The 20765-nt window shown below is 45.1% G+C and overlaps 1 protein-coding gene across 1 annotated transcript; it reads right to left on the bottom strand.

Moving 5' to 3' along the window:
• Nucleotides 1–17171: 17171 nt before the first annotated feature.
• Nucleotides 17172–19478, bottom strand: LOC122939263 (stress response protein nst1-like). The gene is made up of 2 exons (XM_044295324.1): nt 19223–19478; nt 17172–17911 (listed from the first exon to the last, which is right to left on the bottom strand). The coding sequence occupies exons 1-2, from the start codon at nt 19234–19236 to the stop codon at nt 17239–17241; spliced, it is 687 nt and encodes a 228-aa protein (XP_044151259.1). The 5' UTR covers nt 19237–19478; the 3' UTR covers nt 17172–17238.
• Nucleotides 19479–20765: the final 1287 nt, after the last annotated feature.

Below are 20765 nucleotides of genomic sequence, written 5' to 3'. Positions count from 1 at the left end.
GCGGTTGCTGACTATTTGCCAAGGGGCATTTCTGACCATGCTCCCTTACTGGTAATTCTGAGACAACCCCTAGCACTGACTGAAAGAATATGGAGGCTCAATAGTAAATGGCTGGAGGTCCTACCTGTAGTTTGGGCGGCGCAGCAAGATATGAAGGACTATTGGGAATTTAATGAGGGCTCGACTAACCCGTCAGTGTAGTGGGAGGCCTTTAAAGTCGTATTGCGTGGCACCTTGATTCAGGCTATAGCTACGCATAGGAAGGAGTTGAATCCTACTAGGATCAAGTTGGAAGGAGAAGTGGTAGAGACAGAGCAGGCTTACACCGTAGATCCGAATGTAGAGAGTCGTACGTTATGGGATGAGGCACAGAGGAAGCTTACTTTACACCTAACAGAGTATACCCAGAAGAAGCTATTGTATCAAAGGCGCTTAGTGTTTGCTGATGGGGACAAGAACGGAAGCGCCTTGGCTTTCCTGGCCAGGACTGAGGTGCCGCAGACGGTAGTCCCACACATTTGCCCAATTCTATGCAGGCCCATATAGCTCTAAAATTAGTTTGACCCCGGATGAGATCCGATTCTTCCTTCAAACCATCCCCCTTACACCCTTGGCCAAGACAGATAGCGCATATTTAGAGGGAGTTATCGATGAAGGGGAGATCAAAGCTGCGATCGGGGCTATGGCAGTAGGGAAATCACCTGGTCCGGATGGCTTCCCGGTTGAATGGTATGGACTGGATGTCGATTTACATTCTACACGTTTACTAAAACTGTTTAATTACACCTATGAATCCGGTGGGTTGCCTCCATCATTTGGAGAGGCTACCATTGTGGTAATTCATAAAGCTGGGAAGCCTCCGGACCAATGTGCGTCGTATAGGCCTATTTCCCTACTGAATACAGACGCCAACATTTTAGCCAAAGTCCTAACCAGGAGACTTAGTGGGGTAGTCCTGTCCATCATTGACCCAGACCAGTCAGGCTTTATGCCTGGAAAGACAACTGATATCAACCTTAGGAGATTATACACTAACTTGTAGGTTAGACATGATAATGCGGGATCGAGGGTCTTGGCGTCTCTCGATAATGAGAAAGCCTTTGACTCGGTAGAGTGGTGCTTTATTTGGGAGACAATGTCCCGCCTTCAAATCCCTCCCTCTTTTATTAAATGGGTCCAGTTGCTATATCAGGCGCCTACGGCACACATCAGGGTGAATGGCTTTACTTCCCGACCCTTTAGGTTGTATAGGGGCACCAGACAGGGTTGTCCTCTGTCACCATTGCTGTTTGCCCTGATAATGGAACCCCTCACACAACTAATCAATAATAGCTCTTTGATAGAGGGATGGACGATAGCCGGGGTACAGGAGAAGGTATCGCTGTACGCGGATGACCTGTTGGTGTACTTAGCTGATCCTGGCCCTTCCTTAGAAACTTTGCTAGAGGTGGTGAATAGATACGGTAGATACTCAGGATTGCGAGTGAACTGGGCTAAATCTAGTCTATGCAAAATGGACGTGGAGGATGGGATAGATGTCTCTCCGGTGTCCCCTCTGAAGGTAGTGGACAGCTTCCTTTTTTTGGGGATTCATATTCATAGAGACCCTCTGCAATTCTGTCATCTGAATTTGAGGCCCACCATGGAATACGTCACACGTAAGTTGGAAGCCTGGGAAAATCTTCCCCTAACCCTGATAGGCAGAATTAACATTGTTAAAATGGTGTTGTTACCTAAACTATTGTATGTGTATAGAGCTGCTCCAGTGAGGATTCCTAAATCCCATTTCCAGGCTTTAGACAAAGTCATGGCCCGATTCTTGTGGTGTAACCGAACCCCAAGAATAGCAAGAAAGACACTGAAAGCCTCATACTCACAAGGGGGATTGCAACTTCCCGATATGTATGTTTATTACATAGCGACACGCTTGATGTATGCATCCTGGTGGATTAGGGCGGATCCCAACAATCCAGCGGTGGTGTTGGAGGCGGCGCTAGTTGGGTCATATGAGGCCCTGACGAACCAGGTATATAGGGGAGGCGGGGCTCTGGATACCAGGAGTTGTACGGAGGCTATGGTGACGGTTATGGAGGCTTGGGAGAGGTTTGTGGACACACATATGGATAATCAAACATGAAAAAACCTGGTCCCCGTATATCCCACTGTGGCGTAATAAGCACCTCCCCGAGCTCTTACACCTTTCAGATTTTGCATTTTGGCCGCGGAAAGGTCTTAAGTATCTAACACAACTGTTCCAGGAAGGGATTTTTCGCTCCTTTGAGAGTTTACATCCAGACTTCCTGTTACCCCAGACGAGTTTTTACCGCTTCCTCCAGTTAAGGCATGCATGTGAAAAGCAGTTTCAATCCTTAACCCTGAACTTAGAGTGTGGCCCACTGGAATCTATAGCCAGGAGAGAGAAACCGCAAAAGCCAATTTCTTCCTTTTATGTTGAAGTTATTAAGATGCAGGAGTCCCCTATCCAGCGATCATTTGTTAAATGGTCAGTGGATATCCCAGAGTTGGAAGACTTCCACTTTGAGGAATGGCGTCTGGGGTGGAGGAAGTCTGTTATAAGCGCTCGGGATCAGCTCATTCAGGTTAAATGGATACATAGGGTGTATTTGACCCCGATGCGTCTTTATCAGATGCGGCAAATACCGAACCCTGGGTGTGACAGGTGTGGGGAAGCCAGAGGCTCCTTTTTTCATATGGTGTGGCGGTGTCCAATAATACAGTTATACTGGAAGGGGGTGTGCGATTTCATTAATGTCAAGTTGGGGCTGCCAGGGATTTGTGATCCAGTGGTGTGTGTTATGGGGCTAGTCTCTGATGCGACTCCATCCAAATATAGTAGATCACTGCTACGTCTGTTAATGTTTTAGGGGAGGAAGACCATACTGTTGAACTGGAAACCGCCAAAGTGCCCTCTGGTGGTCCAGTGGGTGCACCTTATAAACAAAGACCTTCAGATGTACAAATTAACATATGAAGCTAGGGGAGTGCCTGATCGATTTGACAAAATCTGGGGCTTGTGGGTGCAAGCAGAGGGCATGGCTTGAGGTCTGTTGGTGGTTGAGACTGCACTACCCATGAGTGTGTATGTGAGTGTGGATGTGGTGTGAGTGAGTGTTGAATTACCTTTCTGATGACAGCGAGGCTCTGTAATAAAGCTGCATTTATGTTTCTTACTGTCGTGTAATATGATAACGACGTATTTGTCTGAACTTGCTCATGCGAGTGACTGTGTCATGCTGAACTGTTTTTCCCTTTGGGATTGTTGTATTAAGTTGAAAAGTGTTAAATAAACGCTATTAAAAATAATTAGCGGTAGCTTCAGCTGCCTGCTGGACAAGAGTTCTCAATTTAACAAATTTCCACTTTTAATTTTTCCACTTCTCCTTCCAAACTCAGCTTCAGCCTACAAGACTACTGATATTTATCCGCTATCCACCCAGCAGCAAAAATCAGAGCATACTTGCTTTTCCTTTTGCAACATTTTTTGGTACCGATCAGGTTTGCTACACAATTCTGAGCCGGCAGCCATGGATCAGTAGATCCCTGCATAGCTTGAAGAATGGCCGCCGTGTCCTTCAACTTTGCAACTTCTTTAACCACTTCAACCCCGCTAGCTGAAACCCCCTTCATGACCAGAGCACTTTTTACACTTCGGCACTACACTCCTTTCACCGTTTATCGCTCGGTCATGCAACTTACCACCCAAATGAATTTTACCTCCTTTTCTTCTCACTAATGGAGCTTTCATTTGGTGGTATTTTATTGCTGCTGACATTTTTACTTTTTTTGTTATTAATCGAAATGTAACGATTTTTTTGCAAAAAAATGACATTTTTCACTTTCAGCGGTAAAATTTTGCAAAAAAAAACGACATCCATATATAAATTTTTCGCTAAATTTATAGTTCTACATGTCTTTGATAAAAAAAAATGTTTGGGCAAAAAAAAAAATGGTTTGGGTAAAAGTTATAGCGTTTACAAACTATGGTACAAAAATGTGAATTTCCGCTTTTTGAAGCAGCTCTGACTTTCTGAGCGCCTGTCATGATTCCTGAGGTTCTACAATGCCCAGACAGTAGAAAAACCCCACAAATGACCCCATTTCGGAAAGTAGACACCCTAAGGTATTCGCAGATGGGCATAGTGAGTTCATAGAACATTTTATTTTTTGTCACAAGTTAGCGGAAAATGATGATGATTTTTTATTTTTATTTTTTTCTTACAAAGTCTCATATTCCACTAACTTGCGACAAAAAATAAAACATTCTAGGAACTCGCCATGCCCCTCACGGAATACCTTGGGGTGTCTTCTTTCCAAAATGGGGTCACTTGTGGGGTAGTTATACTGCCCTGGCAATTTAGGGGCCCAAATGTGTGAGAAGTACCGTGCAATCAAAATGTGTAAAAAATGACCGGTGAAATCCGAAAGGTGCACTTTGGAATATGTGCCCCTTTGCCCACCTTGGCTGCAAAAAAGTGTCACACATCTGGTATCGCCGTACTCAGGAGAAGTTGGGGAATGTATTTTGGCATGCCATTTTACATATACCCATGCTGGGTGAGAGAAATATCTTGGCAAAAGACAACTTTTCCTATTTTTTTATACAAAGTTGGCATTTGACCAAGATATTTTTCTCACCCAGCATGGGTATATGTAAAATGACACCCCAAAACACATTCCCCAACTTCTCCTGAGTACGGCGATACCAGATGTGTGACACTTTTTTGCAGCCAAGGTGGGCAAAGGGGCCCAAATTCCAAAGTGCACCTTTCGGATTTCGCAGGCCATTTTTTACACATTTTGATTGCAAGGTACTTTTTACACATTTGGGCCCCTAAATTGCCAGGGCAGTATAACTACGCCACAAGTGACCCCATTTTGGAAAGAAGACACCCCAAGGTATTCCGTGAGGGGCACGGCGAGTTCCTAGAATTTTTTATTTTTTGTTGCAAGTTAGTGGAATATGAGACTTTGTAAGGAAAAAAGAAAAAAAAAGAAAAATCATCATTTTCCGCTAACTTGTGACAAAAAATTAAAAATTCTAGGAACTCGCCATGCCCCTCACGGAATACCTTGGGGTGTCTTCTTTCCAAAATGGGGTCACTTGTGGCGTAGTTATACTGCCCTGGCAATTTAGGGGCCCAAATGTGTAAGAAGTACCTTGCAATCAAAATGTGTAAAAAATGGCCTGCGAAATCCGAAAGGTGCACTTTGGAATATGTGCCCCTTTGCCCACCTTGGCTGCAAAAAAGTGTCACACATCTGGTATCGCCGTACTCAGGAGAAGTTGGGGAATGTGTTTTGGGGTGCCATTTTACATATAACCATGCTGGGTGAGAGAAATATCTTGGCAAAAGACAACATTTCCTATTTTTTTTATACAAAGTTGGCATTTGACCAAGATATTTTTCTCACCCAGCATGGGTATATGTAAAATGACACCCCAAAACACATTGCCCAACTTCTCCTGAGTACGGCGATACCAGATGTGTGACACTTTTTTGCAGCCTAGATGCGCAAAGGGGCCCAAATTCCTTTTAGGAGGGCATTTTTAGACATTTGGATCCCAGACTTCTTCTCACACTTTCGGGCCCCTAAAAAGCCAGGGCAGTATAAATACCCCACATGTGACCCCACTTTGGAAAGAAGACACCCCAAGGTATTCAATGAGGGGCCTGGCGAGTTCCTAGAAATTTTTTATTTTTTGCATAAGTTAGCGGAAATTGATTTTTTTTTGTTTTTTTCTCACAGTCTCACTTTCCGCTAACTTAGGACAAAAATTTCAATCTTTCATGGACTCAATATGCCCCTCAGCGAATACCTTGGGGTGTCTTCTTTCCGAAATGGGGTCACATGTGGGGTATTTATACTGCCCTGGCTTTTTAGGGGCCCTAAAGCGTGAGAAGAAGGCTGGAATATAAATGTCTAAAAATGTTTACGCATTTGGATTCCGTGAGGGGTATGGCGAGTTCATGTGAGATTTTATTTTTTGACACAAGTTAGTGGAATATGAGACTTAGTAAGAAAAAACAAAAACAATAACAAACAAAAAATTTCCGCTAACTTGTGGCAAAAAAAATATCTGAATGGAGCCTTACCAGGGGGGTGATCAATGACAGGGGGGTGATCACCCATATAGACTCCCTGATCACCCCCCTGTCATTGATCACCCCCCTGGTAAGGCTCCATTCAGACGTCCGTATAATTTTTACGGATCCATGGATCGGATCCGCAAAACACATGCGGACGTCTGAATGGAGCCTTACAGGGGGGTTATCAATGACAGGGGGTGATCAGGGTGATCACCCCCCTGTCACTGATCACCCCCCCTGTAAGGCTCCATTCAGACATCCGCATGATTTTTACGGATACATGGATCGGATCCACAAAACACATGCAGACTTCTGAATGGAGCCTTACAGGGGGGTTATCAATGACAGGGGGTGATCAGGGTGATCACCCCCCTGTCACTGATCACCCCCCCTGTAAGGCTCCATTCAGACATCCGCATGATTTTTACGGATCCATGGATCGGATCCACAAAACACATGCGGACGTCTGAATGGAGCCTTACAGGGGGTTATCAATGACAGGGGGTGATCAGGGTGATCACCCCCCCTGTAAGGCTCCATTCAGACATCCGCATGATTTTTACGGATCCATGGATACATGGATCGGATCCACAAAACACATGCGGACGTCTGAAGGGAGCCTTGCAGGGGGGTTATCAATGACAGGGGGTGATCAGGGTGATCACCCCCCTGTAAGGCTCCATTCAGACATCTGCATGATTTTTTACGGATACATGGATCGGATCCACAAAACACATGCGGACGTCTGAATGGAGCCTTACAGGGGGGTTATCAATGACAGGGGGTGATCAGGGTGATCACCCCCCCTGTAAGGCTCCATTCAGACATCCGCATGATTTTTACGGATCCATGGATACATGGATCGGATCCACAAAACACATGCGGACGTCTGAATGGAGCCTTACAGGGGGGTGATCAATGACAGGGGGGTGATCAGGGAGTGTATATGGGTGATCACCCGCCTGTCATTGATCACCCCCTGTAAGGCTCCATTCAGACGTCCGCATGTGTTTTGCGGATCCGATCCATGTATCCATGTATCCGTAAAAATCATGCGGACGTCTGAATGGAGCCTTACAGGGGGGTGATCAATGACAGGGGGTGATCAGGGAGTGTATATGGGTGATCACCCGCCTGTCATTGATCACCCCCTGTAAGGCTCCATTCAGACGTCCGCATGTGTTTTGCAGATCCGATCCATGTATCCATGGATCCGTAAAAATCATGCGGACGTCTGAATGGAGCCTTACAGGGGGATGATCAGTGACAGGGGGGTGATCAATGACAGGGGGTGATCAGGGAGTGTATATGGGTGATCCCGCGCCTGTCATTAATCACCCCCCTGTAAGGCTCCATTTAGACGTCCGTATGCGTTTTGCGGATCCGATCCATGTATCCGTGGATCCGTAAAAATCATACGGACGTCTGAACGGAGCCTGACAGGGGGGTGATCAATGACAGGGTGGTGATCAATGACAGGGGGATGATCAGGGAGTTTATATGGGGTGATCATGGGTGATCAGGGGTTTATAAGGGGTTAATAAGTGACGGGGGGGTGTAGTGTAGTGTGGTGTTTGGTGTGACTGTACTGACCTACCTGAGTCCTCTGGTGGTCGATCCTAACAAAAGGGACCACCAGAGGACCAGGTAGGAGGTATATTAGACGCTGTTATGAAAACAGCGTCTAATATACCTGTTAGGGGTTAAAAAATTCGTATCTCCAGCCTGCCAGCGAGCGATCGCCGCTGGCAGGCTGGAGATCCACTCGCTTACCTTCCGTTCCTGTGAGCGCGTGTGCCTGTGTGCGCGCGTTCACAGGAAATCCCGGCCCTCGCGAGATGACGCATATATGCGTGACTCTGCGCAGGGCCGCCACCTCCGGACCGCACATCTGCGTTAGGCGGTCCGGAGGTGGTTAAAAATACTTTCCATTGCACAAGAAAACAAAACACTGGTACCAATTTCTAGGAGTTGTCCCATTACTTTTGGCACAGAACTACAAGCACCTTCTTTCTACACTGTAGTACCCATATTATTTATGCCAAACAATTCTACAATTCAGTGTAACAGCCAAATATATACAAACATTAAGCAGAATCATTAACTATAGGACATTTCCACTGCTAAACTTCCACTAATGCTCACACAATGATTCCTGTATCAGACTGGTCACTGAGCTATACCATAACCGAACACTCAACTGATATCCAGCACAAAACTTACCAACACAAAATCAAACTGTACATAGGTTCCAAAAAGAAAAGATCACAATTATGGACAAAACTGACATTTGAGGCAAAAACAACCAAATCGCTTTCCATATACACCAAAACTAGATGAATTCCTTATTAAAACCTGCAGCACCAACTCACCAAGAGGTCTGCCAAAGCCACATGTTCTTCACACAAAGGAGATTAAAGATGGCCGACAAAACCACATGGCCTTCACACAAAGGAAGACAAGATAGTATCTACAATATCCAGCAATAGGAAAACCAAACTGAACAAAACAGTTTCTATATTCCCTGTTCCCCACCCCGAAACCAGAGCAAACCTCTACTCTGCGGATGATTTACAGGCTAACAATATAAACATACTCTCTAAATGCTCTAATGTACAAACACTAAAAACCAATTGCTGCCTCTATAAAATCGCCTCTTACAAAATCACAGTAATATAAAAGTCAAGAAGTTGAAAAGCACTCACCCTGTCCTTACACCCCTTGATGCAGCAGACAACAACCACAATCTGCATCTTGCGCGGGGGCCCTAGCCGGCGTCCATACATCAGCCAACAAAACACTGCTCTGCTGAACACATCAGTCTCCCCCGGCCCACAGCCCAGTGCTTAGCACATGGACCATTCGCCGACGGAGACCTCAGCGCCCAGCAGCTGTGACAGGACATACACAGGAAGATTTTCACTCCAATGGTTTACCCTGACACTAAGAGACATGATGACAATACATAATATATTAGAAAAACATCTTAATAAAATTTCCACAACAGTAGTATTGCCCTTGGTTAAATTTGGTAACCATTGAATATAGAAAAGTCAGAGATCAGAGGGAGATGTTATAGTAGTAAGATGCAGAAGGAGGAAAATGTCAGGGGAAAGAGTTGAAGTGTTCAAATGCATAGAGAAATATGTCACTTAAATACTTCTATTAGTGTATGACAGGAATTGACTAAGGAATCTTCACTTTACTACTGGCAGGCGTCTTGGAGTTGGACCCAGGGTGTTTCTTCTGCTTCTTTGGGATTTTGGGGTGCGTTGTCTTTCCCATGGTTCCACTTGTGGAAGGATCGGTAAGTCTGATATATCCTGGATAGGATCCCAATTTTGGATGTTTAAAGGACCGCAACCCAGAGGTCGTATGCTGTTTTCAGGTCTTGGAATGAGGTTATGGACATTCTGCGGCCTTCAAACATAAAGGAAATGCTAAAGGGGAAGGTCCATCCGTAGATTATTTTGTTGACCCTGAGCCAGTCGGTTAATGGCTTTATTGCTCTACACTTTTTCAGAGTGGATTGGGCCAGATCTTGAAATATTAATATGTTTTTGCCATCCCACTGAATTGAACCGCTAGAACGGGCTTTGAACATAATCGCTTCCTTAACAGGTAATGCCAAGAATTTACAAATTACGTCTCTGGGCGGTTCAGAGGGAGCCTGTTTTGGTTTTAAGGCTCTGTGGGCCTGCTCCAAGATAACCTTGTGTGCCGTATCGTGGCCTAGGAGGGATAGGCAGATCTGCACTACAGCGTTAGAGGTCTCCTGTAGCTACAGTCTCGGGTATGCCGCGAAAACATAAGTTGTTGCGCCTACCTCTATTCTCCTGGTCCTCAATGGCGGAATACATGGAGTTCAGGTTCTTTTGAATCGAATGGATGCTTTGCGACAGCGCTTGCTGGTGTTGAATAACGCTTGTCTGTGAGTCTTCCAGGGACTCAACCCTTCTGCCTATCTTCCTCACGTCTTGTATGATGACCATCTATGTCATCTCCGCTGTCCCAGTCTTGTGTTTAGTGTTCTGCTTGTCTGCGGTTCGGGGAGCGAGGAGTGTCCGGCGCCATCTTGCTTTCTCAGGGCAACGGCTGCAGCGGCTGCTTTCTTGATAAATGTATCCATTTCGCCGCCATTTGCAGATGATTTTTGTTGACTCGTGACTTCTCCAGCCTTTGAGCCCCCTATTTTAACAATTTTGGTTACTCCACGCTGTGGTTACAGGCTATTAGGGCGATGTATGTAACCGAGCAGTTGGACTATGCAGCCATCCCGTTCCGGCGCAGGCTCCGCCCCCAGATTTCACTTTGTTGTACAATAGAAAACATATAGAAATAAATATCAGACATGGAGACATGATATTTTATTCAGTAAAACCATGTAACAAAGTGAGGTTGCCCCGTACAGCTAGCAGTCTGTATGCTACATACTATGTGGTCGCCCCGTACAGAGAGCAGCTTGTATGTTACATACAATAATAGAAAACAGAGGGTGGTTTTTAATGTTACACACTCAGATTGGGTCACTGTCACTAGTGGAGTACCTCAGGGGTTAGTATTGGGCCCTATTCTCTTCAATATATTTATTAATGATCATGTAGAAAGCTTGCACAGTATAATATCAATTTTTGCAGATGACACTAAACTGTCTAAAGTAATTAACACGGAAGAGGACAGTATACTGCTACAAATGGGTCTGGATAATTAGAGGCTTGGGCAGAGAAGTGGCAGATGAGGTTTAACACTGACAAATATAAGGTTATGCACATGGGAAGGAATAATGCAAATCACCAGTACATACTAAATGGTAAAACACTGGGTAACACTGGCATGGAAAAGGACCTAGGAATTTAAGTGAACAGCAACCTAAGCTGTAAAAACCAGTGTCAGGCAGCTGCTGCCAAGGCCGATAGTGGGTTGCATCAAAAGGGGCATAGATGCTCCTGTGAACAAAGCAGGCATAGCAGAGCTAGAGAGGGGCAGCTAAAGTAATAACTGGAATGAGGGGGGGGGGGGGGACTACAGTACCCTGAAAGATTATCAAAATTAGGGTTATTCACTTTAGAAAAAAAGATGACCGAGGGGAGATCTAATAAATATGTATGAATATATCAGGGGCCAGTACAGAGATCTCTCCCATCATCTATTTATCCCCAGGACTGTGACAAGGAGACATCCTCTGCGTCTGGAGGAAAGAAGGTTTGTACACATAGAAGAGGATTCTTTACGGTAAGAGCAGTGAGACTTATGGAACTCTCTGTCTGAGGAGGTGGTGATGGTGAGTTCACTAAAAGAGTTCAACAGGGGCCTGGATATATTTCTGGAGTAATATTACAGGCTATAGCTACTAGAGAGGGGTCATTGATCCAGGGAGTTATTCTGATTGCCTGATTGGAGTCGGGAAGGAATTTTTTCCCCCTTAAATTCAGAAAATTGGCTTCTCTCTCACAGATTTTTTCTTTGCCTTCCTCTGGATCAACTTGCAGGATAACAGGCCAAACTGGATGGACAGATGTCTTTTTCGGCCTTATAAACTATGTTACTAATGTGGTCGCCCTGTACAGCTAGCAGCCTATATGTTACATACAATGTGCTCGCCCCATACAGAGAGTACCCTGTATGTTACATACAATATGGTTTTCCACATACAGAGAGCACACTGTATGTTTCACGTTTGGGTCTGGAAGGGAAACACCACACCAAAAATAGGAGGGAAAGGGGTAAGGGAATAAGGCCTGGAAACTAGGAAAAGGAGATAGACACCTCCTAGTAAAACCTAATCAAAGTCCTAACTACCATTATGAACAGACTCCAGATTGTTCATTCACAGGAATACCTAGTGTCCTAACTCACCCTATAGGACCCTAGTACTAACATCAGGACTGAGACAACCCGTTGCTCCAAAAGGAAGGACAAACAGGAGTCTCCCTCAGGCCTTACTACAAATGAAAGGCAAGGGTGGAACTAACTCTCCTTAGGGAGCGAGCACCTTAATCAGTGTGAGGAGACTTATAGGCCATACATGCTCCTCTGGAATTCTGGGAGGGAAGAAATGCAAATTAGCTCTTAACAAGCTTTGCCTCTAATGCCACCAGATGTAAGGCAGCTATCCTATAAGTCAATATTCAGGTCTTAAAATAAGCCTTGAGACATGACTTGGATATTAAATAAGCCAGCACCTCATCTGCAGACAGCTGTTTTGGGGTGATTGCCCTTCATCAGTGCAGAGCAGAGAGTACTGGCTTAACTGGGTAGCATGTATGGCCTATAAGTCTCCTCACACTGATTTAGGTGCTCTCTCCCTAAGGAGAGTTAGTTCCCCCTTGCTTGGACACAGGCCTCCTACCCAGTTAAGCCAGTACTCTCTGCTCTGCACTGATGAGGGGCAATCACCCCAAAACAGCTGTCTGCAGATGAGGTGCTGGCATATTTAATATCCAAGTCATGTCTCGAGGCTTATTTTAGGAGCTGAATATTGACTTCTAGGATAGCTGTCTTACATCTGGTGGTATTAGAGGCAAAGCTTGTTAAGAGCTCATTTGCATTTCTTCCCCTCTACAAATGACAGGGAAGTGCAACACACAAAATACAAAAGGAAAAGAAAACACTTGCCATAGCCACTTGAAGTTAACACAAAGAACTCAGCCAAGATCCACACACCAGCTATCCACAACTCAAACAGTTATAAACCGCATAGCATAGTGGGAGAAACAACAATAAATAGAGAAGGTTAAATGACCATAATTGCCACACCTGCGTAAAGAAGTTGTGGCAAGCCCCAGAAGCAACACAGACGTCATTTGATCCAAACAGAAAACATGTCAGATTAAAAACACGTGTTGCCAGTCTTACAAATGTCCTGCCACCTGTCGTGGGAATGTCTGTGACCGTATGTTACATACAATGCGGTCGCCCCATACAAAGAGCAGCCTGTATGTTACATACAATGTGGTCGCCCCGTACAAAGAGCAGCCTGTAGGTTACATACAATGTGGCCGTCCTGTACAGAGAGCAGCATGTATGTTACAGGCAGTCTGTCAGCAGGGTTAGGCCAATTTCACACGTGCAGCCGCTGTGCCTGTGTTGCAGACAAGTCCTATCTTTGACTACATCTTAGGCTACTTTCACACTGGAGTTTTGAATTCCGTTTATGAGATCCGTTTCAGGGCTCTCACGGTTCAAAACGGATCAGTTCAGCCCCAATGCATTCTGAATGGATAAGGATCTGTTCAGAATGCATCAGTTTGGCTCCGTTCTGCCTTAATTCCGCTCTGGATGCGGACACCAAATGCGGAGCCAAACGGATCCGTCCTGACTTACAATGTAAGTCAATGGGGACAGATCAGTTTTCACTGATACAATATGGTGCAATTGAAAACGGATCCGTCCCCCATTGACTTTCAATGTAAGTCAGGACGGATCCGACTTTCAATGTAAGTCAGACTTTATTTATTTTTTTATAATGCAAACGGATCCATTCTGAACGGATACAAGCGTTTACATTGGAGGTGCAGATCCGTCTTTGCAGATACCAGAGGGATCCGCACCTAACGCAGGTGTGAAAGTAGCCTTACGGATCACGGACCCATTCAAGTCAATGCGTCCACACCGTGATGAAGAGTTTACTCGGTCAGCGCCGTGTTTTGCAGACCCCGCAGTGTACAGTCGTGGCCAAAAGTTTTGAGAATGACACAAATATTAGTTTTCACAAAGTTTGCTGCTAAACTGCTTTTAAATCTTTGTTTCAGTTGTTTCTGGGATGTGGTGAAATATAATTACACGCACTTCATACGTTTCAAAGGCTTTTATCGACAATTACATGACATTTATGCAAAGAGTCAGTATTTGCAGTGTTGGCCCTTCTTTTTCAGGACCTCTGCAATTTGACTGGGCATGCTCTCAATCAACTTCTGGGCCAATTCCTGACTGATTGCAACCAATTACTTCATAATCACTTCTTGGAGTTTGGCCTCATGCACACGACAGTATTTTTTTGCGTCCCGCAAAACGTGGTTCCGTTGTTCCGTGATCCGTGGCCGTTTTTGCTTCCGTTGCGCTTCCGTGTGTCCGTGTTACCGTTTTTTTTTGCGTGCCGTCAAAAATCCAAGGATAGTGAAAAAAATGGCATTTTACTATCTCCACCCAGGATACTGGTATAAATCAGGGGCACCTGAGTCTGCATTTGTGGCCATTTTCTGTAGTCTTTCCAGAGTACAGAGGTTATTTTGGCTGCTCTCTTTGCTGTTTCACCATGTCTGATTCAGAGGAAGAGGTCTTAGTGCATTGGCTCGTTTCTCGGCAATGGGGTCCGCGCCCTCCTTTGTTGAATGATGAACCGACTAGAAGGCGACGTTTCTGGGTCCATCCGATTGTTTCCAAACGCTACCGGAAAGGACACTTCCATACCCTTTACCAAGATCTGCGGCTGCATCCAGAGAAGTTCTTTGCCTTCTGTCGGATGTCAGTGGGTACCTTTGATCCGATTGCTGTCGTCTCTACGTACTGTCCTTACCTTTATGGACACCAATATGAGGCGCAGCATTTCACCTGAGGAAAGGCTCATCGTCACGTTGAGGTAAGCAGTATAGTACTTGTAAAGTTTCACCAGTAATGTGCACTGCTTGTGTCAGGGGGAACATGTGCTAGAAAATGGCTGCTGTGAAACATGTGCTACTGTTTCCTGAAGTCCCCTTCTTTTTAAATCCTATTTTTCTTGGGGGGTGTTTTTGTTTTGATTTAACCTCTTGAAAACCTGCGACATATGATTCTTTTTTTTGGGGTTAGGTTTATTTTAGCAGCTTTAAAACGTGTGTTCATCTATAAAGGGCTCCAGACACTCCATGATTTGTCGCCATTCGCCTGTAGTTTGTTTAAAATTGTGTTTTTAGTCAGTCACTCAGCCATGTTACTGCAGGCTGTTACATGCCTTTTTTGGCTTCTAGACAATTTTCCACAAATACAGGTGTCTGCGGTTGTGTTTAGGAGTGTGTGAACGAATTGGGTCACTCTGTCAGGTTCGCTAGCAGCGTGTACCACCCTATTAGAAGTCTATATCCCAGTCTGTTCACTTTTTTAGGGGATTGTGCTGCTGCCAACCCCTCAGATTTAATGTTCACATAATGGCTATTGCTCGCAGATTTCTTACCTTGCACATGACTATCTGCATTTTTTCCAAAGGGTAGAACCAGTGTTTATGTTTAAATTTAGTGTTAGTACTGCCCTTACCCCAAATGATGCTCCGGTATGGTTTGTATTCCCCATTGCCAATATAATTTAGTTTAAGCATCCATGGACATGTTGCAGAGTTGGCAAGCCGTTTTCAGACAGAGGTGCGACTGGTCATCCATCATTTGGCTACTTTACTGCCAAAAGCACACCAGACAATTTTGCAGGAATACTGTGGTACAATATGGTTGGGCCTTTTGGTTTTTAACCATTTGCTAGACAATGCATGAATTAATTCCATGCCGCCTGTTGCTTGAATTGTGTGCTTTTGGCAGAGCAATGCTATGTAAAGTCTAGGGTGTATCTTTGTTATCCCTTGAATTTACAATGGGTGTGGCCGCACACAGAGAGGCCCTTCCCATAGGTTACGCTCCACTAGACATAGTGTGGTTTAAAATAATGTAGTGTATAGAACGTTGTTAAGGAATCCAGACTCTGTTGTTCCGTTACTTATTTTTTTTATTTTTCTCACAACAGATTCCTTGCCACTGGGAACTCGTTTGCATCCCTGCATTTCGAGTTTCTATTAGGAACCTCCACGATCTCGAGAATTGTTCGACACACTTGCCAGGTCATCTGGCAGCAGCTCCGAGAGACGGTGATGCCGCAACCCAAGGTGGACGATTGGCTTCGGATCGCTGAGGGCTTTCAAAATTCAGCGCAGTTCCCAAACTGCATCGGGGCAATGGATGGCAAGCACATCCGTGTGAAGAAGCCGCCACACTCAGGGAGCCGTTTCTTCAATTATAAACAGTTTTTCTCGGTAGTACTGATGGCTGTTGCTGACAGTAACTACCGGTTTATAATGGTAGATATTGGGTCCTATGGAAGCACTGCGGATGCTCGCATCTTTAGTGCTTCTAGAATGGGTGAGCGGCTTCTTGCCAACCAGCTTGCCCTGCCCGAGTCCAGAACACTGCCCGGATATGCCCGTCCGCCGGCTCCATTTGTCATCGTGGCGGATGAAGGGTTTGCATTGACTCCACATGTTATGCGGCCCTTTCCAAAGCGTGGTTTGGATGTCAGGAGGCGTATCTTCAACTACCGGTTGACTCGTGCCCGTCGGTATGTGGAGTGCGCTTTCGGGATACTCTCTAGCAAGTGGAGGGTGTTTTTGTCATCCATACAGATGGATCCGGAGAATGCTACCCTGGTGATTCAAGCTTGTGTTGTTCTGCACAACTTCACCAGGATTCACGAGGCTTCCTCTTCTGTAGACTTGGAAGATCTTCCAACGTCTTCAGATTTGGGCTTGGAAAGGACCCTGCATAGACGACCAGGGACTGCAGGCATTGCAGTTCGTGAACTCTTTGCAGACTACTTTCACAGCCCAGAGGGGTCCTTGCCATGGCAGAGGGACGCTATTCGTGGCAGTTTTTGAAATCTTCTGGGCTCGTTAGTTTTTTGTTATTTTCTAGATAGATTACTTGAATTTATTGTATTAGTGGAGTGTAGGGACTCGCAAGGTAATGAGGACCCTTGACGTGGGCTTGCGGGCTGAGATTTTGTGGACATCGCATATTTTATTTAATCTACACATTTAATTTAAATGATGCTTTGGTCTAAATTTAGTTAGACTATTTCATCTTTAAACTTCGAGTATTTGGTCCATAAAATTTTCTAATACCTCATGTTGAAAGTTAATAAATTTAAAGGTGCGGTGCATCTTAATAAAGTGTTGCATTTGTAGATACTGTGTGTGTGTTTTTGGGCATGATAGACAAAATGATAAGGTTAATGGTTTGTGGAATGTTAGAAAATAAAACCAGACACATTTTTAGTGCACAAAATAACTTTTTTCAAAAATATTCTGCACCAAAACAGGTTATAAACAATATTTTTGGCAAATAAACACAACCAACCAAATTAAAACAGAAAAACCACCCCCCAAAAAAGAAAATCATAACTCAAAGAGGTCCTGAGTGAAAGACCCTGCCGGAAAGGAGGACCGTGGCCTTCCTTGAGCCTGCTGTTGTGGGACAGTGGGCAAACTGCCCTGGAAAATGGCCTGTGATGCCCTTTGCATATGGCCATGGGGTGGCCCGTACTGGGGGTGTGGGGCAAAAGAAGGCGCCTGAGTTGGTTGCCTTTCCCGTCCAAATTGGCCGGCCACTTGGGGTTGCCCCTCATTTTCAAGATCCACCATCCAGTTGTTCAAACGGCCCAGTATGTCCCCATGATTTGGGATGGCGAACATCTTCATGACCACAGCAATTGAAGCCACGCATGCATTGTGGTCAGGTTCCGGCACTTTTTTCAGAAGGGGTGCCAATCCGCGAAGCATCTTCTCCTCCACTCCGTCACTCCGCCTCTGTGCCAGAAAATCAATGACGCGTGCGTCAATAACCTCCCGACTCTCTGGCACAGAGGTGGAGGGAGGGACTTGGCGGGGGCGTCTTCGGTGCGGCTGCCTGACACGGGCTGGACTGGGCTGTTGTTGGTGCTGGCCCTGTGACGACTCCTCCGGCTCCTCTGCTGGCGTCGGTTCGGGACTAATTGCAGGGGAAAAAACAGCTGGGGTTTCACTTCCATCAGAAGACGACTCCCCAGAGGGTTCCAGACTGTCCACAGTACTGTTTTTCAAAGACATGTAAAAACTCAATTAGATATCTCTTTTTAAATTTAACAGAAAATAAACAGTGATATTAGGTGTGATCAGCTGTATACAGACACTATATATATGGAGTGGCTCGAAACAACATAATGTAAGAGAATACGCAATAAACACATGCATCTATGTGAACAGTGCAATTCCAAATGTATTTACAATATATAGGGCAAGATGGGTCACAACTGGTAAAGCGCAAATGGTAATGTAATGGTAAAACATGGTTTGATGGTTGAAGCAGTCCAGCGAAAGAAGAGGAATATTCATTCCAGGCACCAAACCAGTGCGGATATTGACGCCATCTCACCAGTATGTGGCCTGCTTCAACCATACCAACATACAAGACGTAGGGTCTAACTGGTCGAACTTATTTTCCAGCCAAATAATAACATGTACTGGGCCACAAATGTGCATGATGAGAGCAGTCATTCTGAGACGGGTGGTCAAGCCTAGAAGGAACATCATTGGATTCTGGGTTTTTTTCATTGTACACAAACAAACCAAGGAATCAATGTTGGTCCTGGTGCCATACATTGAAAGCAATGTGAATGACGTGGCCAATACCAAATGGGGATCAAATTCCGACATGTCAGTAAAAAAAAGGAATCTATATGGGAACTATAAAAGCACCCGCTAATGTCAAAACTGATATACTAATCTGGACTTGCATTAAAATGGGAGACATGCACCTTTTGAGGTATAAATGACCTATCCCTATGAAAAGTTCCAAAGATTATTGTGGTATAAGACCAACAGGAGGCAAACACGCAGAACATCTGTATGATGAGATAATGCGTGCGGAGCGCACGTGGCTTGTCGTTTGTGAAATCCTTTCAATATTAAAAACATCTATGTTCTGGGACCTGCCCAAAATTGATGCAGCAGGAACCAAACAGAGAGGGGGGGTGCTATATGCGCACTACACGTGTCGTCTCATCATACAGCTCAGCAGCGGGTTTGAATGGGGGCAACCTTTCACATAAAGTGATGGACACAACCAACCCCAGGCATGTGCAAACTGATGCCCACCATCTGATGCACAACGACAACTCCAAGCAGGACTGGTTAACTTACAGCTATTCAGGCATGCTTGGCGTGTGCCTTCTAAAAATGTGGGATTGTGACATTTTGTACATGGCTGCCCCACAGAAAGTAGATGCCTTCAATAGTACAACAGAAATGAAGCCATTACTTTCGTGTACACATTAGCTGAGGCATACACAATTGAAAGATTAAGCACAATGAGAAATGGATCAACAAATCATAATTTACTTACGGCCTCAAGTCCATTACGGGTCTGAGAAACTGCAACTGGGCAGTATATATGTATGGCCTCTTCCGGGAGGGACCCTCTCCACTACGGCCCTTGCTGGAGACCTCTCGCCGAAATTGGTCCCGGCAACTGGCCCAGCGAGTTTTGGTTTGTTTCACTGTTCATAATGAAGCAAAAAAATAAAAAAAAATTACAAAGGATCCAAAGAAACCAGCATAAAATGACATTTTACAAAAAAGGGAGCAAATAGGGAATAACAAGGTACCAACAAAAAAGGACCGAATAAACAGCACATGGTACAGTCCAGCAGGTGTCTGGATACTAATGCAGACGAACAAGATGGAGGAGACTAGTCGTGTAAGCCTTGTGGCCCTAACTTTTAAAAATAAAGTGTCGGTCACAACTCTAAGATGCTCAAATACAAGGACATGTGTCTGTGACAAAAAGGGCACAAACATGTGATTATAAACATGAGAACTGTATGCCGGAGCAAAGGGAGGGACAGCCATTTACACTTAGAAATGGTGTTGTATGGAATGTAATAGACGTCACTTTAACAAAGCATGTGCGGCCCTTTATGGCAAATGAAGCTGAACTGCACAAAAAACACTATTGGGAACTCAGGGTTAAAAACAAAATCTGGTTGCCATCCAGTGGGCACGCACAGCACAACTACATTGCTCACACTTACCTAAGTCAGCACGGCCTCTGCTATCAGCTTTGGCCCAATCGTTCTTTCGTAGGCTACGGGCCACCTGCTCCCACGCAGCATCCTTTCTGATCCGATCCAGATAGAGATTGCTGCGGGTGATGAGCTTTTCCACATTCCACCTTGGCATTTTCTCAGTGAAAAATTAATGGCTGCCTCACCACACAGAGAGAAGCTTCCAGACACAGGTGGCTAGAAATTAGCATAATCTGTGACCCTAAACTTCCTGTACATTTTGTTTTTCAAATTTATTGCCACAACTTTTGCCAGACAGAGTGCCCATGGCAAATGAAATAAATAAAACGGGCGCGGACGCGGGTGACAAACGGGTGTGCAAACGTGTTTTTAACGGCCCCATTGACTTCAATGGGGCCGCGATCCGTTAGCCGTGAAAAAAATAGGACAGGTTATATTTTTTTCACGGCCTCGAAACACGGGTCACGGGCGCGGTGTAAAAACGGTGCACAAGCCGAGTTTTCAACGGCCCCATTGAAAGTCAATGGAGCCGCAGAAAAAAACGTCTAACGGCACAACGGGCACGGGTGCACACAACGGTCGTGTGCATGAGGCCTTTGTCAGAATTAGTGGGTTTTTGTTTGTCCACCCGCCTCGTGAGGACTGACCACAAGTTCTCAATGGGATTAGGATCTGGGGAGTTTCCAGGCCATGGACCCAAAATGTCAACGTTTTGGTCCCTGAGCCACTTAGTTATCACTTTTGCCTTATGGCACGGTGCTCCATCGTGCTGGAAAATGCATTGTTCTTCACCAAACTGTTGTTGGATTGTTGGAAGAAGTTGCTGTTGGAGGATGTTTTGGTACCATTCTTTATTCATGG

This window comes from Bufo gargarizans, chromosome 5, assembly GCF_014858855.1.
Source record: "Bufo gargarizans isolate SCDJY-AF-19 chromosome 5, ASM1485885v1, whole genome shotgun sequence".
Lineage (NCBI taxonomy): Eukaryota > Metazoa > Chordata > Amphibia > Anura > Bufonidae > Bufo > Bufo gargarizans.
This window is presented reverse-complemented; position numbering and strand designations above follow the sequence as displayed.